The sequence below is a fragment of the Sparus aurata genome, chromosome 23 (assembly GCF_900880675.1).
Source record: "Sparus aurata chromosome 23, fSpaAur1.1, whole genome shotgun sequence".
NCBI classification, from domain to species: domain Eukaryota; kingdom Metazoa; phylum Chordata; class Actinopteri; order Spariformes; family Sparidae; genus Sparus; species Sparus aurata.
In genome coordinates, this window is record NC_044209.1 from 21,454,298 (window position 1) to 21,479,945 (window position 25,648).

Here is a 25,648-nt window from a genome sequence, read left to right on the forward strand (position 1 = left end):
ACAGAAAAAATATTTTATTTTATTTGTTTTGGGTCTATTTTATTAGATGCGGCCGCAATGATACAAAGTAAATAAATCAACAAATAATAAAACCTGTGACCACCATGTCCCACTGAAAGAAATAGGCTATAGGGTATAGTATACAGTAGCACATAAATAAATACATTTGTATTTTAATTATTATTTTGTATCTTCTGCACTGGTATTAGACCACGTGCAGCTCTGAATTCACATATTATCACCTATTCCAACCCTAATATATTTATAATAGCACTTTTCAAGAGACCCAAAGACACATTGCATGTAAACATAACAGCAAAACACGAGAAATAAATATCATAAACGCAGCACACTACAAGCAAATCTAACATACATCATATGACATTAATCAGCAGCATTGTGGACACCTGCATGTAATGTGCAGATGTGTTTTGAGTTTGCAATTTGTGATTTGATGGTTCGCACGAGGAAATTACTAAAGTTACTTCCATGCAGGTAAACATTATTCTTTTTATGTGTTGCCTTGACTTTTACTGGACTGAAAATGGTGCACCATATAACAGTTCATAAACAAATAATTGTTTATTAATTGTTTTCTTCCATCTTCTACATTGTCACAAATTCTCACCTTTCCCAAGCTGTGAGCAACTCCTGCTTTTTAATTGTGAGTTGGAAAAACAGTCACCATCAGCTCTGTCAGGCATTTATGTATATTATTTTGTCAGTTAATACATAAACTGTACAAAATATATGCAAAATGTAAAGCAAACTGGAATGCCATGAAATCACGAATATCCATTCAGAACTAGCAATAATGAATTACCACAAAGACTTGAAGCAGTCAACAACAAGTTGTTTAGTTGTGGCAGAAGGACCCCTAGTGGGAAAATGTATTACAGTTTATACTGGTGATTGTGATCAGCATAAATTTCTTGATTTTTTGGCATCTCAAATGACTGACTTTGCCTCAAGCTGTTGCCGTGTAAAATCCATTCCCAAGAAACAGTCTATTCCGCACTAAATTCACGAATCTGATAAGTGCCTTCCACAGAAAACCTCCTCCCATTCCACTGGATGATGGCGCATGCAGGAATTTGTCAGCTTATCAAACAAGAAAAAGAAATAAAGAAAAAGAAAATGAGGCAGAAAATGGGATAAAAGCTAAGATTGCCCTAAAGAAATGAACTTTGGTAGGCATGTGGTGGTGTCTGTGTGGTGGCGCTTGTAGAGGCAGACAATGCTTCTTATCTCTGCGCTTGTCCATTTATTGAATCTTTATCCCCGTGCCCTGCTCTTATTCTCCGGCTGGTTGCTAAGTTACTGCCACCCATGTCCACAAATTGCCGCTAGAAGAAATGACAGAAATAGAGAAATAAGTAGAAAAGCTATAATAGTCAACTGTTCCTCTGGCATTAAGCTCTCAGTGTGGGTGGATGGTGCAGGTAATACACTGTGTGCAATCAAACCCCATCTCCACTATTGACTGATTTGGATCTATTGGCGCCAAAGCCGTCTTTGGCTGTGACCACCCCCAGAGATGAATGGTATTTTGGGAAGAGCACAGCGCCAGTTGTCCTTACTAAAAAAACAGAGACTGGGTCAGAAGGCAGCCAATTAAGACTGAACAAGAAGTGATGAGGGGGGTGAGAGGAGGGAGGGAGAATGGAGGGGTCCTGACCTGTGTTACAGATCAATCTGGAGCCCTTTTAGCTTTTCACTGAGTCTGAGAGTGCCATGGCAGAGAGCCAATATCATAAACGCTATCGCACTCAGACAAAATCATTGTTTGGTTAACTACAAACGGCTTACTCGCTCCTGCGTCGCTGGGTCAACTGGTGAGTAGGAGGGTCAAGTGAGGGGATATGGGTTTTTTCTCAGGTGAAGGGTTTACTGGCTTATGAAATGTGCCCCGGAGTCTGTGACGAGGGACAATGTGTATTTGTGTTACGATGCTTTGTTATCTGATCTGCCTCAGACTCCGCTGGGCCCTCCAGATCTGCAGCTGATGTTTCCTTCTCAGGGGATTAAAGCTTATATGTGGAAATAAAAAAAAAAAATAGAACTTAAAACTGAGGATATATCAGGGAGGGAGAAAGTATTTCTGTACTTGTGTATTTGTATCGTGACTTCAAAGTCTAGTAATGCTGTTAAAAGGGAGAGAGAGAGATGGAAAGACAGAAGTAAAAAGGGACTTATTGTGCTTTTTCATTTGTCTCTCCTTTCCTTCAATGTGTTATTTTTCCTTCTTGTGCATGAGAAGGTCTTGACAGATAAAAAGCCAAAAGTCTGCACCAATGGGAGCTCCTCGTTCTCACAGAAAATTCAGCTCCTGAAATGCCTCATCAGTCCTCCCGCCTTTATTCTGTGACTTTGTGACATCATATTATGTCACCATGTCACATATTAGCATAATTTCGGCCTATAATCAAGGTAGAGGTGAAAACATGACAAAGCCGACCGGGAACACAGTGAACGGTGCTGGCTCACGCGTGTGTGAGCTGACCAACCCTTAAAGAGACAGGAGCTAAAACAGAGCATAGTGATAGAGTGATGCAGCGCTGGGTAATATGAGACAACTGATGAATTTTGATGAGCACCACAGAATATAAACCTATTCTAGTGGTAACCCTCTAGTTGTAAAAATGTAGTATAATATGTCTCCTTTAAAGGAAACTGAAGACAAACTGGCAGTGTGACAAATAAAGGTACAGAGAAGACAGACCGATCATGGCAGCCTGCATTACTGACGCGTGCAGTTGTGTCTAAATGGAAATGAGGTTAATGGGTAGCTGCTGGTGGAGTGCCTGAGATGTCTGCGCTGGAGAGACAGAAGAGGGATTTCTTCAATTAGATTCATGAAATCTGTAATCTGTTTCTCAAACAAAGAGATTTTCAGCAGCCAGTCAAAAAACAGGCTGCACTTGAAACACTCAGACACACACACACAGTCAGGGAGGCTAATATCCCCCTGCAAATCAAAGCGATGGAGTCATTATCTCCTCAAAATAACTTTAATGACTGATGGGACCTAGTGTGGGGTTGATGTTGGGCACCACTCTGCTGTGGCACTGCGCCCCTGCAATCTGTATCAGTGTGTAATTAATGACTGCATTTACCTCTGCGTGATTTAGAGTCCCAAAGGTGGAAAACTGCTTTGAATCAAAACATTGCCTCTAACGCCTTTCTTTGGTCTTGTGATACCTCAATAATAAATCTCCAAAACACACTTTTAACGCGTACTCCACTCACCGTAGTGCTTCCGGGCCTTTAATTGCACGCTCTCCAGCGCACACACAGAGACAACAGCGGCTTCCTGTGTGTGCTTTGATTAGCTAATGAAGGGGCATCGTAGGAGGAATCTGTTAATTGAAAAGAAGGAAGTCTGTTCTCTCCGGAGCAGAGGGGCTTGAGAGGGTGTGCCCATCCTGTTGCAGCACCACTAACACAAATGATGCAGGGGTAATCATGAGATAGGAGGTGGGTGGGGTCAAAACGCCGCCTCCTTGTTGCTAGGGATGTCTTCACTTAGTTTGTGTTGCTAGGCTGCCAATTCCCTCATGTTAAGTGGAAACAACCCCCCCCCCCCCACCACCACCACCACCAAACTCCTCCGTCCAGGCACCTCGTCGCTCCCTCCCTCTACTTCTCCTCTAAACCAAAATAACTTCACCAACCATCTGTCACTGGGCTCACAGGTCTACTGTTGCTTAGGAACAAGTCAGACATTCACATTCATGTCTATATGCATCCTCATATGAATATATCTTCATAGTTATGCTAACAATAACCACCGTTTAGAAACATAGCTCTGCCTGTGATCAGGTGGTACGTCAATGAAATGCGTAGCATCCACTGCAAATCTGACGCGCAGAACAGTTTGAAGTTATAGATCAGCTACAGGTTGTTCCCTTCATCAGGCTTTTAGAGGTCAAAACTTCTTGAAATCGGAACACAACAATTTTTTTCAAAGAAATCTGATAATAACTCCTGAAGAGGGACATGTTCATTGAAGTGTCCTTGACTTTGCAAAAAAACTTTCTTCTCATTTATAAATCCTTTGAAGGTTTGCACTTTAAAGCCTCAGAGAGGCATTGTTGGGTTTCAACTGTAGCGGAGGATTTACATATTGACAGAGAGATGAAGTGTAAGTACAAGCTACTTTCCATAATCACACTGTGATGAATAATAGAACAGAATCAAATTGCCCAGCATTGATTTACACATGGCCAATTAATTCCCTGCAGCCAAATCCAACGGCTAATGGGATTATTTGATCTTATTGTACACAAAAAAATACCCCTTGTTCTTTTGTTATCAGCCATTAATAAATGATCTGAGAGTAAACCACCTCCAGGCTTATGAAAGGTATTTGTGGCTGGAGCTAATCACTGTTTGTACACATGCTTGTCTGTTGGTCGCTGAAAGCCGCTTACAGACATCAGGAGCATTCTAAATTGAATTTCATGGCCTTTGTTTTTAGACAAACAGCAAATCAATTTGACAGGCTTGGCAGGCAAGTCTGCGGGAGTCATTTTAAAATGTTTGAGGCTGGTTTTTTATTTACCTGTTGAAGTACATCCCTGCAAACGTTCAGTTTCACATCAGTATAAGTACAGGTGCTGTATATTATTATGAACACTTGAGTGTGTTTATATACATATGATTAAGCAGTTACTAATTTGATTATATACCTAATTTCAATGATCTATCTTTCCTTCTCACAGCAGTTAGATTTACATAAAAATCTGCGCTGTTATTCAGAAATGTATATGTTTAAAAAACGTGAAATAGTTGGTGGAAATCCTCAGTGAGTACTTTCATGCAGCCCAAACTGGCATCTTTGGGTAACTTTTAAACCTACTGTGCAAGTATAAATCCATCCCGTAACGATCATGCAGATGTCCTGTGCATAGTCTTGAGACACAGTTTTGTGTATGGATGAAAATCTGATTATATTACATAATGTATAGCCAATCTAATAGGGCTGCACAATTAATTGAATATTGTCAAAATGCCAATGTGGACAAGTGTAATTGCAGAAGTCGCAATTTGAAGTAAAACAGCACTATAATTAAGTACTATAGTGTTGCAGAGATGCCCTGGTCGACAAATCTTAATCAACAGATGTAAGAAAACATGCTTCTTTGGTACAGAACCCAACAAATCATCACGATTGTATTCTTTTGTTCAGTGAAAATGACACTTCCCCACTCAACAATTCGTGCAGACCTATCATCAGGAATAGTAAAATCACTGGAGTTATTTAAAATCACAGGTAGAATTTAGACTAATTAATCGCTGACCTTAAGAGAGAGAACTATTTTTGAGCAATTCATCCCAAATCATTGCACTTTCTTTAAAGACTTATAATGTATTGGTGAGAGAAGCAGAAGAGTAATTTGAAGGGATATACCACATTATGGCACTTTATGTATTAGCATATTTTCCACAAAAAAACTGCAGCCTGTCGATACAGTATCTGCTTCACAAAGCGAAACCTCCTATTATGATGCAGAAGGAGGCGAGTGATGAGAGAGCATAACATTAGCTTCTCAGAGACAGAAGAATACACTCATAAGGTTCAATAAGAAATCGAAACTTTGATTATTTATTTTTTTACTTAATCAATATTTGCATTCAAACATGCTCTCCGAAGGCTCATATTTCTTAATAGATCAGGTCGCTGGTTTCACGTTCACTTAAGCAAGCTGGGGTCCCCGGCACACAACACTGAGAGACAAAGTGATATTTGAATAGCACATTCCAATAAAAACAGAAAGAGCTGTCGGCTGTTCTTGGGCTTCATTTCAGCTGCTGTCTAGAAAAGGAAACAGCAGGCGCAGTGGAAGCCGGGGAGCCAATATTTCTGATAAATATTTGCAGTGGTTCAATCATAGCTTATTAATTCATGTCTTCATTTCTAACTTATAGCTCCCTGTGCCTATATTGGTCTCTTCAGGCCTCTAAGTTACAGTGACAGTTTCCTCAGCAACAAGGGTTAAACTCTATAAATACCTCCCAAAGAGGCAAAGGACAACCTGATACTCATTTCTTCTCATTCAAACAGAAACTGAATGTTTTCAGCTTTAAAATTATTTTTTTTTTTTAAATAATTCATGAGAAGCTTTCAAAGTTAATGTATGTCTGGATCAATATTTGTGAGGCTCTCTTGTGTTTCTAATGTGCATACATGAGTGCTATAGAAGCAAATACTATATACCCATGTCTACGAGTCAATAAGTCTCCCTCATTCTTGAATTGTCTCGAATTAAGAGTGACAGGAAGTGCTGTTTGTTTGGTAAAGAAATCTGGCTGGGTTTAATGTAGATCTGTTGACAGATGAGAATAACATCTCACTTGACAAATTGGGATTTTTTTAATTATTTTTTTTGTACATGAGAGGAACAGCGCATTATCTGGGGCCATCTGACTAACTCCCCTAGTGAGGAGTGGTGGTGTGGTCCACGGGGAACTCATCATCACTTTAAAACGCACCAGAGACTTGGCACAAAAGAAGCGCTCGCAGGCGAGCACAGGTGCAAAGGGACTGTCTCTTATTACAACGAAGGGAAACCCGGTTTGCACTTTGCGCAGTGTCTAAGAAGACTCGCTGAAAGTCACAGAACGCGGACTTTGAGTTGAAGAAACTTACTTTTGGCTGCAACCTGATGCGACGCCGTTAAACTGCAGCAACACTCCGGTGGTGTGGATGTGTTCATTACGCACGAGCTCGACGTTTTCCTGTAGATCTGGACTTTAAAAAGCGTATTATTGTTTTGCAACCTCCCTCTTATCTTTGTCTGAACAAGCACATGACGCAAACTGTTGATTGGAGTTCGGATTTTGTGGTGAGACTCTGTACCTGCCAAGTGGAGCCGCGTGTCTATTTGCCGATAACCCGCTAGGAAACATGAACGTCTCTTTCTTCGATGTGACCCAGGGCGCGCTGTTTAACGGGAGTCAGACCCTCGCTGGGACTCTGGCGTCATACTCCGGCAATGGCACCGACAACGTGGTGACCGGCGACGGCGGAGGCTCCCTGGTGCATGTCCAAGACGAACGCAAACTCTTCGTCATGCGTGTGGTGCAAATCGCGGTGCTGTGCGTTTTGTCGCTCACCGTCGTCTTCGGCATTTTTTTCCTCGGGTGCAACTTGATGATCAAATCGGAGAGCATGATAAACTTCCTGGTGAAGGACCGGAGACCCTCCAAAGACGTGGAGACGGTTATGATCGGGCTCAGCTAGAGCATGGAGAGCAGGGACTGTGGAAAACTGGAGCCGAGACCTGGAACAAGGATCCGGTGCGCGTCTCCTGCCGCGGGTCAAGATCGGCATCTGCATGTACTTCTCACAGACACTCTCTGATTGTCCTGGTGAGGAATGATATGCAACAACTTTAAGTATTCTTCCGAAAATGACTACAGGAAAGTAGTCCAGACCAATGTTTGTGCGTAAAGTTTGTGCGTAAAACATGGGCAATTGTTTACACGTGGGCCGATCTGTTGAATCTTTTGAGTGAATTTTAATGTTGCCAACTTGAACAAAGTGACAAGATGTTTACAAGCTGTTACCTCATTTATTGTTTAGTTACTTTTTTTTGTAAATTTGAAATGATTGTTAGTGAATGTTTTTAAAACTGTCAAAAAGCATGATTGTGAATTCTTATAGTTCCACTTCTGCCAGTGTACCGTGTGGATGTGGTGGATTTGTGGGTATTCTCTATACAAAGTATTTTTCTTGGTCTTGTTTGGTAAAAACACTCTGAATACTGAAATCTTGCACGTTTTCAACAAACTCCATCACATCTTTATGGAGTGGTTCTTGGTCCTGTTTGGCATGCTTGCTAATTGATCTGTAAAGTGATTTTTGGACCCGTTTTGCACTTTTGAAATCACTGATGCTGCATGATGAATTATTTTGTACCAAAAAAAGAAAAAACCTTGAAATTGCAGCATGCAATTAAAACACTGACATGAACATATTAAGCTTTGTCATCTTTTAATTAGCATATCATTTCAACATTGCTATTATGTTTTCAGAGATGTTTTTCTTTCAGTCTATCAACTTAGAAGTGAATCATCACTATTCCAAATAGAAACAATATTCTACTTTTTAATCAAATCAAATCAAACATGCTGTTCTCTGATGTGAAATGTTCTCTGATCCATCTCTCCCTTCACTCCAAATCGGCTTCAAATAAGATGTGATCTTATGCACGCGATGATAGCATTATGTGAATGAATTAAAATATCAGAGTCAGGTCTTATAATTGAATAGGATGATATGTATTGATGTTAACAAAAGTACATGAAAAAAATACATAATTCTATATAACAATTAAGATAAAAACTTGAAAGCATTAAGATCATGGCACAGTTGCATGTAATCGTTAAGTATTTAGTAAAAGCAGTGGTCATTTATAACAGCTTTACATGGAGGCGATGTAGAGGCCATCTGACTCAGACTCGCCCTGACTGCTTAACTTCCCATTAGCGTTCACTGCACCTCAGGACCATGGCATCCAGAGAGGTTCGTGTTTGCCTTCTTTTGTGCCATCAGAAAGTGTGTAAAAGGGAACAGACATGTGAATAAACTAACAGTGAGGGAGGATTTTACAACAAGAGGCCATGTAGGGACACCCAACTGTCACTGTGCTTTAAGATATCATTTCTCTTCCTGCCGCCAAACTCCCTTCCTTTCTCAAGATAACAAAAAAAAACTATCCTAACTATTTCTATTTCAGACAGACAGAAACCCCACAGACAGTGTCATTGTAGGTGTCAGATTTTAGGTGTCCCTTATATCGAGCTCAGCATTTTGGTTCAATTTAACTTCTATTGTGTCTCTATCTCTATCCACACCCACCTCCTCCTCATCATCATCATCTTCCTCCTCTCTCATGTGCTCCACTCAGAAGCAACCAATGTTCTCATTATTATTTCAGTACTTGTTAGGAGAGCTGGGGTAGATGAATCCTTACAAACACACCCATGCATCCACACATGTGCCCATTCACCATGCACACATTGGACACTGATGTGCAACAGACCAGCAAAATTCTGACCTCAACCAAAAGTATCTCAGGAAAACAACATGAATAAATAAAACGTATACTTTAATGACAGAGAACAACTCTATAGTCTTTCTCATGCGTGCACGCATATGAACATGCAGTTTTTCTAACAGGTCGACATGGTAACTTCTACGGTATGTGTGAAGTGCGTTATTGTTGCTTTTATAGTTTTTGGAGCATGACAAAGAGCAGTAAAATGTGAGCATTAATGAATATTCACACTTACAAAGATAAGTAGTTAAAGCCTGAATATCATATTATCTTTTGAAGAAGGACACTATGAGTATTGAGAGCTCTGTCTCTATGTGCCAGAACCAGAAAAACACAAAGAGAAATGCGGACGAGGGTGGACAAGATCAACACAGCTCCAATGGTTGTTGCAAGTCGACATACCAAAAAAAACAACTCTTGAATTGGAATATTTCTTCGATTAACATCATAAGTTATTGCAGCTACCAAATTAACATGAAGTTGACAGGACGGATTTATCACTCACTGACATTTTAGTAAGACTGCAAGCAGAGAGACAGCAGCTAACATCCATCACCATCATCCGCTGTAGCAGAACAGTGGCTACATCAGTGTAAACAAAACTGGAGAGATGGTTATTCGGCCTTTATTGAACACAAAAACAAGTGGTGTTCTCTAAAACTCCACAACTAAAATTATACAGTTTGAAAAATAACGTTTCAGTGCAGAAGCTAAAGTGCAAAATGTTACAAGATGTTTTGACTATGAACTGGTTACATATGGCACATATGTACAACTAGAATATCACTTATAATATATAATCAGGATGTGGCATTTTTGCAACTTGGCATTAACATGAGACAGAAACCAGACATAGAGATATTGCTAAAGCAAAAGCCTGATATGCAAAACTACAAATAAAACATCACACAACCATTATCATCATTGGCAGTGAATGTTGCAGTTGAACAGTATTAAAATGAACACAAAAAAATGAATATCACAATCAAAAATGAGCAAATAAGCTTTTGTTTCTTTATGAACTGAATCAAGGAGAAGGATGCACTGAGAAGTTTAAAATACTCCTCTGTGTTAGACTTTCTTACACTTTGTTTTGACTTGGCTGAAAGTCAGTTCAAATTACTCACCATCTTGCCTATGATCCACTCAAAGTGCTTACTTTCTCACTTTTGAGGCACTCTGAGTCGCCCACGGCCACTGAACATATGCTAAAGAGTTAACATGGAGCACCGACCATGTGTCCACGACAGATTGTGAAGCACACAAACTGTTATGATGCTTCCCTTTCATTGCAGCGATCATTTTGAGTAAGAGACATTGACTATTATGGACCTACAAGTTGTCATATTGCACCAGCAAAGGTTGGGATATTTAATTACAATAACCGTATTAAGATGATATTAATAGGCTAATGTTGCAGTTTCAGTGCAGGGAAAGCACGTTTACATATTAACCCTTCACCCTAATTAACATGTGCGCAGCTCTGCCGGTTTAGTGTGTTTCAAGATCTCCTCCATCGACCCTCTGTACATTTTCTTGTCAAGAAGCGTCACCACTGACCTTTTACAACAGAGACCTCACAGAAAAATAATGAACCATGCACTAGCCATGAAATCATGACAGAAATAATGGTGATTATACCAGCAGTGGCATTCAGCACTTAACTGCAGTAAAAATAACTCTCCCATGAAGCTTGGCTTTGAGTGAAAAAACCTAATATATCATAGCGAGGGTCTCTTGTAGTTCTTCTCTTTTCACGTAAATAATTTGACACAATACGTATTTCACAGCGTAGGCGACACTGTGGGAAAAGCCATTTTTAATCCCCTCAGTATTTTTGATTAGAGGGCAAGAGACACAAAAGATCTGTTTTCTATGCCGACACAGGTCCCACAAGGATGAGGTGGCCTTTCTCAGCCCCATTCAATCTGTTTCTAATGGGATGTGTTGCATTCAAAGGAGGGGAAGCAATAACAATACTTGCAATGAAGTTGAGGAATGGAAACAGTGTCTCATATCTCTCACAGGTGAGTGGATGTAAACGCTTCTCTGTCCTTCCCTCGGCTACACATGCAGACACACACATTCACACCAAAGAAAGTGGTATGACTTGGCAATCATTTCAAACACTATCACCAATGCCCCCACCTGGCATTTACACTCAAATCATGATCGTATTTTTCTTTTCTTTCCCTTGAATACAACTTGTTATAGTTGCATTACACTATGCATTACATTTTTTCCTTAATGCAAGTATTATCAATATTTGTAGTTGTTGTGAGACCTCTCACTGGCTTCAACTGCACAATCTGATATCACTGTGTTGATGTCGTTACTTTTGATGATCAAAAGGGGATTCTGGTATTTTTAAACAAAGGCCTTATGATTACATGTTCAGGTGTGTAAAGTGCTCATACTTACCAAAAATGTGGGAACTGGATCAGTAGATTGTCTCAAGAACACAGCTGCAACCTTTTTGTTAAATCACAGGGTCCTTCTTGTAACAGGAAACACAAATCTCGTTCAAGGAGAAATCTCACTCTGAAATCTTGTGAAATTAGTTGTTGCAGGATGACCATGGTGGAAAGAGTTGGAGAGAGGACAGGAACTGCATATCAAGGATTTCTTTGTAAAGTCATGGCTGATTACTGAACTCATTTTCACATTCTAGATGACGTGACAATTCATCTCACTAGATTTCAGAGCAAGACTTTGAAGGATCTCCATGGGATGGTGTGATCTACCAGACCAATTCCAAAAGTGTGAATCATTTACACACCAATGTAAAGAAAAAAATAAGTAAATATAAGTCCCAGGTCTACAAATACAGGAATTCCCATTTAATGTTGGTCCAGGACTATAGTCCTGACCAGCTTTGTAAATTGGGGGATGAGGCTGTAAAGTAAATGCACATGTGAAAAGCTATCCTTTGTAACAGGTTAAACGTTGTGGAACTATGTTTTCCTAAACCTAAACAGGTATTGTTGTTGCCCAAATCTAACCAAAGAGCGACAAATAAAAAAGTGTTCCAATAGAGACACAAACCTAACTCTCCTGGGGGAGAGTTCTTTACTTACTGCAATCCATGATGCCACAATGGCTCGCTTGCAATGCCTACTTTGTTGCTTTCTCATAATGAGAAATACTGGTCCTGGAGCAACATTAATTATCATGTTCCAGAAACAATACCAACATGATTTGCAAGTAATTACATCACAACAGTGTGATTGGTCAGCTGCAATCAAAGTCCTGGAACAACATTAATTATAAAGTTCCAGGAATAACAACACCCCCGCAGTATCAGAAAGACTGGCATGAACCTGTTGAAACTAATGGAATTTCCCACAACACTAAAAATAAACATTGCAAAGATACAAGTGTCCACACACAAATGCACACACATCTGTAAAGTACAGACAAACACACACCTTTCCTCCACATCAGCTTGGGCAAATAGTGCCGCATCCAATTCAGCAGGGAACCAATAGTCCTTGCATTCAAAATCATGAAATTTTAAACAAATCTATTATGTGCAGGCAAATGAACAACAAACAACAAAATTGCCTCATTCTTTTTATTCCCCACAACACCATGAAGTTGAAAAGTTGGCGATTACGCACACACATGAACACACGCACGCACACAAGCACGCTCGAATGCACAAAAACACACACACACAAACACACACACACACACACACACACACACACACACACAGACAAACACTTAACTCAATTAACACATTTTGAGCCATCCACAAAATGATACACCCACATAATTTCACACCCACAAATGTGTTTCTATGTTGCACATATTCTCTGCGTGAATGTGAACATCATTTGCCAATGATTCTGTTGTCGATTTCATAATAACATTGTGCTGTCAGCTATAACCGAGACCCAAGACATTTTCATTTTTTTTCTCGGTGATGTGTTGTGTCACTGTGCCTTCCTGAAGTTCCTCTGCCAATGTGTCAGGGCGTTCTCACTCCAGTAGCTCTGTCTGTCCTTTCCATTCCTGATGCTTCCTGTCAGTCTGCTCTCTCACAAACGTATCTTTCTCAGACACACCAGCAATACAGTGAATTCATATATGTTGTCATGTAATAATGGATGAAACGAGGGGATGATTAAAAAACAACAAGAAGGTGGCAGTGATAATACCTTGTTGTTTAGTGGTAAAAATAAATTAAGCGGAAATGTGGCTCTGGGACATGAAAGGAAAATAATTTTGCCAGTGAAAAGAAGGAACATCAAATGCTTTATAGTTAAAAGAAATTAATTTTCCTCCTCATGTTAACTTCGTCTTCTCATGAGGACACTTGTTTTATTTATGTGCACAACGTTAATTATTACCTTAATCTCAAGAGAATAGTGTTTTTTTTTACACTTTTAAAAGGTGGGACCAGGTAGTTAGTTTTCTATGAGTCATTGCAAACAATATGCAAATCAATACTTAGTATTCACAGGTTTGGCTCTCACATGTGCTATTCTGTGTAAAGAGCTTAATCAACAACAGGAAGGAACAGATGTCTGCATTAAAATGAAACAAAAAGAGAGAGAGTGTGTCGTGGTAGTGTGATCTTTAGCAGCACAGGCGGCCGCTGCTTTTATGCATTGAGGGAAAAAGAGGCAGAACAGGTACATCAGTCTGGGACTTACTGTTATTAAGAATGACGTGTTCTTGCCCCGGTGCCCAAGCTCTCATTGAGGAAATCATAAACTATTCTAAATTAGATTATCTAATGAGCCTGCAACCCGAAGGAAAGTTTTAGATGGAGCATAATACCGCATAGGCTCATTGTCTGTGCAGGCCTTCGGCAGTAAGGTTAAATCTAATTCTCATGAGGGATGGAGAGTCATACATTGCACCAAACTATCTTTCATTTCTGTTTCTGTATTTAACCAAGGATCACGTCCAGGTCAATCCTGCATCTGGTTACACACAGACCCAGTCAGTGAGAGGAGACAGCTCGGCACTGGGGATGTCAGCTCAAAACAGAGGAAAGGAGCTTGGCACAGGTTTTGTCTGATTAACAGAGGAGCTCTGGAGAGATGGAGCTGAGACACAATGACACCACCTTGCCAGCCTTTGATGGAGATGATCATCATGGGACTAATCAACCCCCACAATAAACAAAAAAGCAAACATCCAACAGAATGGGAAATTATTCTGACCAAGGCGAGTGCCATTAATATGCTTTTCTCTAATGACCGTGTCCTCTTGAGGGGGTGCCGGTTGTCTTATCCCATTGATTTCCATTGAAAATCACTTGTCTTGACCGTAAACTGGTGCCCTGTTCTGCAGCATTGCTACAAACCCTTCTGACACACCTCCTCCAACCACTTACATTTAAATGGCCGAATGCAAGCTAATTAGTGTCTGTGTCTAGCTAGTTTATTATGTATTAATATACTCAGAGTGTGCATGTAAACGTGCTAATTGGCTCGAGGCGGTGGAGGCACAAACAAAGCTTGCCCACAGCCGGGGGAGGAGGTGGTGGTGGTGATCAGGCGCGTCCGTCAGTCAGCCGTCCTCCTTAGGGAGAAGAGAAAAAGAGGCGAGTTAGAGGAGATGTATTCAAAGCCTTATCTCACAATGCTTGTCTGCCTCTCTTTCCTACATGCCAGACAGTGGACCCCCAAAGAGAGAATAACATCCACCCTCTCTGTCCTGTCCTTCACTCTATTTCGGATATGTCATGTCACGCTTGTGCTCTCATCGTCTCCAGATATCATCTCTTTTCATCTTTTCTATTTGATTCACCATTACAGTGTTACTGCGGAGGCGCCAAACTTCTGCTTCCCTAAAGGGGTTGTGGTGACATTGGATTGCTGCTGATGAGAGAGAGCACCAAGCCATTCTGACTGTCTAGTTGTTCTAATCAGAGATTTACTAATCACCGGCCGCAGGGATCAATCAGAAGACATCAGGAAACTTATTACAAACCCATGAACATGCACTAAACTTTGGAATTGAATTGTTGAATGGTGCACTTATAGACAGCGCAGGGAGGAAGACATTAAACAAAAAAAGATCATACTCTTCGTTGACATTATCAAAACAAACTAAACGCGTGATGCACATGCACATGCACACACACACGTGATTGCTAAACACACACATACACACACTGCCTCCACCACATAAGGGCTGCAGGGTGGTGTTGCCATAGGAACGGGGAAAGGTAATGGCCATGTTCTTGAGCTGATGCCGCAGGGGGTGAGGGGCAAAAGAGGGGTGTGTGTGTGTGTGTGTGTGTGCGTATGTGTATGTGGTGAGGGGGTTAAAGTGAGTCAGAGTCGTGGACTAATGATTAGAGCTTTAATTTCAAATCTGCCATCTTACTGTCACCATCATCTGTCGACCAGTGGTGGCGACAACTCCCAAGAACGGCATCGTACTATGAGGATAACATTTGAAGAAATACATGCAATAACTTTCAGGCAACAGTGATGCTATGCGACTTGTTTTTAATGCGCAGAACATCCGGCTAATGTGGTTAATCCTGTCATCTTTGATGCAGAAAGAACTGCCGGGCCTCCGCATGCATGACCCCTCCTCTCCAGCCCTCGGGTATGAATAAATAATCCCTAATGCAATGAGCTAACCCTTTAACCAACACTGATGACCATTTCCGTATGTGTGTGTGTGTGATTAAATATTACTGAGAAGTGCAAATAATTTAATCATTCCTCAGCAGCCTAGTCCCTATAGAGAGCTGTTTAAGTGTCAGCAAGCTCCAGGGTCTCATTCATATTTGACGTAATGATATATGCATAATATAGTTCCAGAGATGTTCTAATAATAACCTGTAGACACTCAGAGGGAGTTTGTATCATGACCTTTTATCCACTCACTATACTTCATTTTCGGGCTGGGTGATAAGGTTTAAATCGTTATATAATAAAGAATAACGAGCCCCTTGCTGATCTTAGGATAGCAGTGATCATATGTAACTACTTTCAGGCACCGTTTTTATAAATGTGTATCTTACTTGAATATTTTCCTTTTATGCTCTACTTTTACTCCAGTACATTTCAGAGCGAAATTATGCAGTTTTTGATACACTTGATTGTACATATAAAACAATATCAGTGCCATAAAAAGTACCCAAAAGTCACACTTTAAAGGAAACATCTTGTGTTAAAAAGAAAGTGAAAAGTTACACATATTAATATCATTTGAATAAAACTCTTAAAATGTATTATATTAAATATACTTTAGTATCAAAAGTACCAACAAAACTAGGCCTTAAGTATACATATATTATCATGTATGTATACTTTACAACTCGACCAATTATCGACCCGGACGATTATGAGATCTGATAGTCAAATATGTTTCAGGTTACTGGAATCCGATTGCAGAAAAACCTGTTTTATTTTAAGGTGCCCCACTGTGGCTCTGATGCAACATCCAATCTGCAAAGTAACTAGTAACTAAAGTTATCAAGTACATGTAGTGGAGTAAAAAGTGCAACAGTTTTCTCCAAATGTACACTGTAAAATCGAATAAAGTGATCTTACTTTTAGCTCATACAACTTAAATGTAATAGTCTATTTTTCTTGGTAATTCTGTGTTTGATTAAATATACTCAGTTACATTCTATCACTGCTTAATATGGATGATGCATTGATAAGGATTAAACCAACAGAATGTTAAGTCATAAAGATTATCTTAACATTAAGAAGCTCATCATCAAAGTGCTTCTTACACAATAATACATCAACAATTATGATCTGGGAATAGTCCAACACACTGATATACTACATTAAGAGTACTTTTACTTTACAGTTCAGTTGGTTGCTTATACTTACTTACCAGTATACATTCCTCTAGATAAAGAGAAAGTATTTTAATAATTATTGTCACCACTGGAATATGGCTTTGATATGGATAATAACACATAAAATAATCAAATTGGTTTCAAATCAAGAAACTTTTAATTGCTCAGTGGCTCATTTTATTCATATCCTCATCACAATATGATTCCAGTGGAAGTTGATAGACTATGATACTGAAGTGTTGCCCATGTCTCACTTTATGTTGTTAAAGTTGTCTTCGGATGATTATATTTAAATCTTCACATGATGTCTGGATTTAATTTCTTGGGTGGAACTTTTGAAGCACTTTTTCCTCTTCTTCCTATAAAAAAAGACAATCTGTTATTCCAAAGAAGTTCATGCGAGGTATGTGGGCTGCTGGATAACAGGATGAGAATAATCTTCAGGCCACTCTGCCAATTAATCATAGTTTGTTAGTTTCCTCATCTCTCACTGAGTTGGTCATCACCTGCTGCTGCGGTTGTTCCTATCCCCCCCTTCTTCTTCCTCCTCCTCCTCCTCCTTCTCTTTCACCGCTTGATGGCTCCCTTTGTGTCACTTTACCCACACGATGACAGGGGGCTTTTAAAAATAGAAACGATCCACCCAGATTACAGCGTTTTAATTACAGAGCTAGAGATGCAATGGGGGTGTAGAGGCCCCTTCCACTGACAGGGAGTGGGGAGGGTTGGAAAGCAGAGTGGTACAGTGAATGTAAACTGTGTGTGCTAATTAGTGTCGTCTGCCATAGTGAAGCTCGGGCTGTTACCGCCTATTATACATGAATTGCTGGCAGCGTCGTATTCTGAGCACTCCATAAACGCACACCTGTGGCCACATCACCGATGGTTTAAATATTAATGCTAAAAGATAATCTGTGGGCAGACTTGGGCAAAAGAAACAAGGCACCTGTATCACACTCATGACACCTATTCTGCATGTGCACAGTGGTGTTCTTTGTCAGCGGTTTAACAGTTTGACTGTGAAAAAAATACCTATTTATCTGTAGGAGGACTAATAGTTTATATAAAAAACAACATATGTAAACAAAAAAATAAATGTATATCTCCATATAACTTCAATTATGTTGTGAAGGCCTTTTAATTAACATTTTTTACACAGCTAATAAAGGCTAAACATTAAACAGTGCCACCTGATTAAGATCTTATCCAAACTTATCTGTACAATCTCTAGGTTGTTGATTAAGGTTGTAGTCTATGTTATCACCTGTTGTAATAGTGTAGCCATTAGGGAGCATGTAAATATTTTATCATGTAACTGAGCCACATTCCATAATGGCAGCAGCACTCTCTCTGTCTGTGTTCACATACCTAGATACAAAGAAATGTGGTCTTTATTTGTTTATTTTTTAGTTTATTCTAAATGAAAAGCACTATAAACCATTCTCTCTCCCTCTTTCTCTCTCTCTCTCTCTCTCTCTCTCTCTCTCTCTCTGTCTCTCTCTCTCTCTGTGCGTGTGTGTGTGGGCGCACGTGTGTGTGTTGATGGACACTAATGTCCGGCAATGAAAATGCCCCCCCTCAGTTGGAAAACTTATGTGCAGTGGTGCGTCAGCTCCAGCGACAGATCACATAACTAATTAGTTTGTTGATTCGTTGTTGACTCATACGTTTACGTCAATGAAGTCCATTTCAGACTATAACAGTTTCCACTGAGTTCAACAGTTATCTTAAGAAAACTGTTCATTTTTCTTTACCCAACAACAGTTAATAATATGATATGTATCAGTGTCATCTTTAAAGTATCTTTATTTTCTTTCACTTAGCATAAACCAAGATTCCATGACAATAAGCGTGTCAAAGCAATTAATTAGACATTTCTTCAACATGGTTCAACATACTTTACTGTTTTACCATTTTGTACAGAGTAATTCCAAGTGCACAATAATGAAACTAAAGTCATTTCAGTCATGCATTAAAAAGCTATAGAAATTCACTACATAGGAGAGCAACAGAGAGAAGTGATAATGACAACCTTCTCCACTTCGTTTTGCCTAAGTTCTTCTTCTCAAGTTTACACCTTATGTCCTCTCCTATATTACACCTGTGAGACAATCTTTTGCATGTCTGATCCATCGCTGGCAGTCTAATCTCACTGAGAGGTCATAAACTGTCAGCCTTTGCAAAGAGGTGTTGAAACTTCACCTTTTATTATGTTAATTTTGGGGGGGGCTCCATTAAAATTTTTGTGTCAAAGCAATAAAAACTGATGCATAGTTGAAACAGTTTTTTAAATGGTGAACTGAAGTGAACTGAGAAATGTGATTTGCAATTGTGAAAGAAAAATGTAATATTTAGTCCGGCTACCAAGGTTTTAAATCGAATTAAATAGTATTTTTACTTTGACATTTAAGAGAAAAAAGTTTTACTCAGCCTCATGAAAAATTAATTGCATTCACACTGTTTAAAATAGTTAAGTATAAAAAGAGTGGGTGAAAACTGTGATAGGCATTCTAATATAGTCTTGGTTCTTTGAGTTACCAGCTGCTCTGCTTTGGCTTCCAAAGTGAGCTTAATTACACAAAGAGGTAGGTCAATGTAGTGATCACAGACGGAGGCAGTTTGTGTGTGTGTGTGTGTGTGTGTGTGTGTGTGTGTGTGTGTATGTGTGTGTGTGTGTGTGTGTGTGTGTGTGTGTGTGTGTTGTGTGGGTGATCATGTGTGCATATGGGTGTGCAGAGTGTTTTGGCACCTTGGCAACCTGCTACTGTGTGCCTCTGCATCTCAGCAAACAGGTTAGAATTACATACTGAGTATCGTGTAAATAATATCAGCTGAAGCTCCCACATATGGCGTGGACAGAAGATATTTATCCACACTTTGAGCCGAATGAGTCGCATGCTTTTCAGATTTTTCCTGTAAGTGTGAATCAATTTAACTCTTTCTCGTCTAAATCTCTTTATCTTAGCAACAACCAACCTACCGCTCTCTGTGCAGCTCAAATAACAGACAACAAAAGCTGTCTCCTGTCTTACATCATAATATAATCATATCTAGTATTAGAAGAAGTGATGTTTTTAATATTGTTTGCATATGATAAGACAATCATTCGATTTCTTCCCCCCTCCTGTGGAGTGGCGCTTCACCTTCTGCACAGGTAGATAGTGCAGTTTATTCTCAGCCACTGCGCCTCCAGGCAGAGAGCCTCATTACGGTCCCATCTCTTCTCCCCAGGCTCCTCAGGAGCCCCCCACGATCCTGCAGCAGCTCCCAGCGACCGTGATGCCTCCTGGCTCCATTGCTTCCATTAGACCTGGTGGTCATGTCAGGGAGGGTATGGCAGATTGTCACCACACACAAACTAAATCTCATGATTTCACACTCATAGCCTGTCTGTCACATTAGCAGCCTGCTAGCATGCACTCAGATATATTATTTATGGTCTCCTCTTCAGCTTGGACAATTGCAGAAAATGTATGTGCATGGTTTTATGTGTCAGAGTGTGTTAAGTTCATGTTCATGCTCTGCATAGGTTTTTTCTTTACCAGCTGCATTAATAATTCCATTACTCAAATCCAGTTTTGTAAGTCAGTGACATCAATTTACAAACTTTACAAACATCAAGTTAAAAACTGTCAATTGTTTCTTGCCACTAATAATGGCTAAACTAAGTACTGTGGCACTTGAGTTTAATCTGAGTTCATTTAACGGTCCAGTGTGTTGGATTTAGGGGAAAATGGAATCAAATATTCATAATTATGCAGTTATTAGTCATATTCCCCTGAAACTAAGAATTCCTGTGTTTTTGTCACTTTAGAATGAACCCTTCATGTCTACAGAGGGTGTGATGTATTTGCTATGGAGTCCAGTATGGTATCCAAGAACAGACAAACCAAACACTAGATTTAGAAAGGTGCCGTCATTTTTCACCTGTTACGAGAGGGTGACAAACTTACCACTAGATGCCACTAAATCTTGTGCACTGGACCTCAAAGCTAAACTTCTGGTCTGGAACATACAATGTACAATTTCAATGTTGGCTTTGCTTTTAAATTTAAGGAAACAGATTACCTTTTTTTTTTAACACATTTTGTGGCTATATTTTGCCTCAAATAAAAATTATTATTATTATGAATTTGAGTCTTTTACAAACAAGAATGGGATGACGTTCATAGGATTTCTTCAAAGAATCCAGGGTAATCTCTAAACCTGAGGGTCAAGGCTGTACTACATTAAAACCAACATATAAGTCTAAATTATAATAATACATGGGTTTTAGAGAAAACATCAGAAAACCATTGTGAGTAAACTCAGTTGCATCCATAATCTGCTGACTTCAGTGAGCCCAAGGTCGTCTGAGTTGTACTGACGCCAAGTTGAAATGTGTACTATGGTGTGATGAGGTCACATTCAAATTGTTTTTTAAAAACCACGGATATTGTGTCCTCAGGGCTAACAAGGAAAAGGACCATCCAGGTTGTTACCAGCGCAAAGTTCAAAAGACAGCATCTGTGATGGTGTGGGGGTGTGTTAGTGCCAATGGCATGGATAACTTGCACATCTGTGAAGGCAACATTAATGCCAAAAGGTACAAACAGGTTTTGGAGCAACATATGCTGCCAGCCAGACAAGGTCTTTTTCACAAACATCCCTGCTTACAATGACAAGCAACATTCTGCAGATGTTCGAACAGGGTGGCTCCGTAGCAAAAGGCTACTAAACTGACCTGCCTGTAGTCCAGACCTGCCTTCCACTGAGAGTGTGTGATGCATCGTGAAGTGCAAAATACAACGACGGAGACCCCACTGAGCAACTAATACCTCGGGTAATTGGTGTCCTCAGTTCCCAAACACATACTGAGTGCTGTAAAAAGAAGAGTTGATACAACACAGTGATAAACAGGCCTCTGAATCCAACTTTCTTGGAACGTGTTGCAGGCAGCAAATTCATAATGGGTGTAACAAAAAAAATATATATAAAATGGATTTGTCTAGAGATTAAATATTTTGTCTCTGATGTGTATTCAAATTAAAATAAGCTGAGCATTCTGTTGATATTTATGTGTTACACAGCCTTCTGTCTTCATCTGTTAATCGGGGTTGTATCACGTCAAACAATAGTCAGCCACATAAAGTTTTTAAACGGCAGAAGATTTCTAGTAACTTGAACTGACTGTTCTAAATCTTGGTCAGAAAGCGTATTTATATTGCTGGAGAGGAGTTTAATAATTTAGCGAGGTGAGCCATTGCCGAACAAATGTTGACTGACAAGGAGGAGAGAAAATTGAGTTTGGCACCTCACATTCACCACCTGGGTTTGACACAATGTGGGTTAATCACCTACCCACCCTGAGGGAAGAGGACAGAATAGCAGGCAGACACATAAGACAATCAGGGGACCCTCACATAGTGCTGATGGTGCTTTGTCTGTGTGTGTGTGTGTGTGTGTGTGTGTGTGTGGTTGTGTGGGTGGATGGGCGGATGAACTGTTCGCTCAATATGCAGACCTTGTAGAGCTGATGATGATCCAGAATGTCCAGATGCACCAGATCATCATGAACAACATGACCATGTCAGCTCTCAACTCGTTCGGATACTCCAGCCCTCTGTCGGGCCATGCGGTGATTATATGAAGGATGTATCGTGATTCCTTGTTGCTCCCCACTTACAGCGCTGAAAACTTATAAAGCTGGACTGTTTTTCTCCTTCACTATGGCAGGCAGACAGAGATCTGGTTTTTCTTCAAGAGAATGAGCCTGACCCGGAGGTATACCACCACTATTACCAGCCTGCCCCAGACCTGTTGTACCCTGCATGGCTCCTGCCTCAGGCCACACTGATCTACCAAGACCCCAACACACCCCCCTCTTCTCCACCTCACAGAGACAGGTGATCAGCTCCTCTATGTCAGATGAAGTAAAAAGTCAGCTGCACACAATACTAAATCATATTGTTTTTTCCCTGAAGAAGGCAGTTTGTATCCAATCATTGTCTGCTGCCAGGCTGAGATCTTTTCATAACAGGCACCAGAATTTAATTTGGGCAGCCAGCAAATCTATGAGATTGCAATCAGTTAAAAGGGAAAGGACTTGGTCTGTGCAGGGGCTCCATTGTGTGAGGCAGATTCAGAAAATCATTTCCATCTCAAACCTGCTCATTCTTTGAAGACAATGGGTGTTCATTTCTGATCTTACTTTAACTTAATTGCTGTGTTAGTTGGAGCGCAAAGATTAAGGACAACTTGTGAAAAAGAACAGTGAGGACAAGCATTACATTAGATGAGCTTCCAGGTTAATGGTTTTAAGAGGACAGTCTTCTTTTACTAATATACCCCCTTGAGGAAATCATATGTTACAAGTAATATTAGCCATACCTTAAAGGTCCCCTCAACACATACATCCTTGAAATCCCCCTTGTTTCTTCTGCCTTTTTAAGATCCCCAGAATATATACATTTGCAAATATTTTTGATTTCACGAGTTTAACTGCTAGACACTAATTACCTCTTCATGACAGGTTTTTAGTGAGCACAGTGAAAAGTTTCGCGAATGAGTGCAAAAACTTCTAGTGTCAAACTCTGCACAGACATTCTTCTGCAAGCTCAAACATTAAAGTGCAATAACGAGAAGAAAAACCCATATTGACTGGAGGGGGACTTTAAGTTAAAGGTAACAGCTTCTATAACATTTGGGGGAAGATGGGAGGACAAGCATCTTGAACAACTTGTTCTCACCTTTTAGTAACTGTCAGCGCTATCAGAAGAGGAACAGGAGGAAGACAGAAAATAATTGTGCATATAGCCCTGAAAATCACTGCGCCTAACTATTTTCTTGCAGAGAAATTTACAAGACCAGAATGTACTTTTCCATCTCCAGAAAACAATTAATAAAAATCCCTTCAGAAGCAGTAAGCATTTGTAATAAATACGGATATCACTACATTTTTATGCCCTTTATCAAAATCATTACCCTTTATTACCAGTTAGTGAAAAACATCCAAGAGATGTAATCCACTGAAAATGTTTGTGTGATCAGGCCTGCTGTCCCTCCTCCTCCCCCACCCAACACCGCTGGGATTGTGGGAGCTGACGTCACACCCGCAGCAGGTAAAACCAACTACACATCCACACCCAGCCAGCAGCCGATTAACACAGTCTGCTCCCGTGATGTCATAGGTGCCCCCGAAACAGGGTGACAGGAGAGGCGACAAGCAGCAAGCTTCACGGTAATTATGAGAAGAGTACTGATTGGAGATGCTGCTAATGATTGTAGTGCTGTTGATTGTGAATGGCTTGAAAGATGAGTTCATCAGTGCTTTAGATTGGTGTGATGTTTTATCTTTTTTTTTAGAGAGAGAGCAACACTGGAGCTGACGCAGACGCAGAGAAGAGAGTGATCATCAGTCACAATATGTTCAAAATGGGCATTTCTAGGGAAGCAATCTAGCTTTTTCATTTTATTTTATCATTTTTATGAGATAAACAAATATGGCATAGTGCTAAACATTTATTTTTTTCAAACCTACATTACCCAAATCATCCAGCAGGGAGCAGCAACAGATGTTAAGTGGTACAGCAAATAGACCTCAAGCTGTACATACAGAATGTACATATTTATACAAGACGTATTCCCATATTGACAAGTAATCACCGTGACTCTGCATACTATAGTTGTTATGTAGTCTATTGCATACTACCGTGGGCAACATGGCAAAAGTGTGACACCACATAAGATCTATTGCTATGTAACACTGTGTGACCTCATCTTTAAATAAACTGTGATGAGTAGTTCGAAGGATAAGAGGAGGCTCACCACTCAATCTCTTCAGGTGATGACAATAACAAGCAGTAAATACTCAGTTGTACCATCCAATAAGAAAAAATTGTTTCCTCATGGGTTGTCCCAGCCGAACCATGAGCTGGTCGCTGGCACGAACTCATTAAGTACTAATTACTTAAATCATTAGTTAATCTTTTTGTTTATCTTCAATCAAAGACAAACGTAATACTGGGTAGTACCCCAACAGATTCATTAGGTACTGATTACTTAGTCATTAGTTATTCTTTCTGTGAAGTGTCAAGCATCGCAAAACATAAAACTGCATAGTTATCTAATAGGCTCATATCATTCAATACTAATTACTTAATCATTAGTTACTCATTTTGTTCACCTTCAAGTAAAGTGAAAGATAATACTGAGTAGTACCCAACAGACTCATTAAATGCTAATTACTTAAGATTTCAAAGTGTTGTGATCTAATAATGATAAATGGGTTTATGATGCTATTAATAGCACTTATATTTACTTCTTTACACATAATAATGATAATGAGCATCTTAAAGGACTGTTATGGTGACACTTGCCGCTCAAGTGTTTGAGTTAGTTCCTCCAAGTTTCAGATTCAGGTGAAGGTAAAGGTCTTGAGCTAAGTGACTAGAGTCACCCAGCTCTTAAGTTCTGCATTGTATTACTTTCAGAAGTAGATAAGCTGAGTCTGCTGAACGGTATAATACAGAGAGCACCATGAAGCCGAGACAGCTGAGGCATAGGAAAGAATTTAAATGTCAATTTACTAGATTTTTGTGTGACAACACATGTCGTCTCAATTCCCACATTCCTTAGCATCCACTGAAAATAGTTTCAGGGTTTGGAGGTTCAGTTTGGAGTTTGAAAACTTGATTGTACTGTAACAGTGCAGGGCGGGGAGCACATGCAGGGTTTTAGCAGCAGTGTGGGAGGGTGATTTCAAAGCGAGGGAGTGAAGACAGCACCCAAATCTATCATAAAACACGAGGATTAA

The 25,648-nt window shown here is 39.9% G+C and overlaps 2 protein-coding genes across 2 annotated transcripts; both read left to right on the plus strand.

The window, feature by feature from the left end:
• Positions 1 to 1,804: 1,804 nt before the first annotated feature.
• Positions 1,805 to 24,649, plus strand: LOC115575754 (proline-rich protein 29-like). Its single transcript, XM_030408030.1, has 5 exons — positions 1,805 to 1,835; positions 22,356 to 22,471; positions 22,570 to 22,739; positions 23,884 to 24,073; positions 24,199 to 24,649. Exons 2-4 carry the CDS (start codon positions 22,370 to 22,372, stop codon positions 24,041 to 24,043), a joined length of 432 nt encoding a protein of 143 aa, XP_030263890.1. The 5' UTR covers positions 1,805 to 1,835; positions 22,356 to 22,369; the 3' UTR covers positions 24,044 to 24,073; positions 24,199 to 24,649.
• Positions 6,274 to 7,982, plus strand: rprml (reprimo-like). Its single transcript, XM_030408031.1, has one exon. The coding sequence runs from the start codon at positions 6,911 to 6,913 to the stop codon at positions 7,244 to 7,246; it is 336 nt and encodes a 111-aa protein (XP_030263891.1). The 5' UTR covers positions 6,274 to 6,910; the 3' UTR covers positions 7,247 to 7,982.
• Positions 24,650 to 25,648: the final 999 nt, after the last annotated feature.

Bases quoted from the DNA above. Each gene is read 5' to 3' on its own strand.
- rprml (XM_030408031.1), top strand. From the start codon at position 6,911: ATGAACGTCTCTTTCTTCGATGTGACCCAGGGCGCGCTGTTTAACGGG.
- LOC115575754 (XM_030408030.1), top strand. From the start codon at position 22,370: ATGATGATCCAGAATGTCCAGATGCACCAGATCATCATGAACAACATG. The intron at 22,472-22,569 runs GTGATTATATGA...TCACTATGGCAG, and splicing joins GCCCTCTGTCGGGCCATGCG to GCAGACAGAGATCTGGTTTT. The intron at 22,740-23,883 runs GTGATCAGCTCC...TTGTGTGATCAG, and splicing joins TCTCCACCTCACAGAGACAG to GCCTGCTGTCCCTCCTCCTC.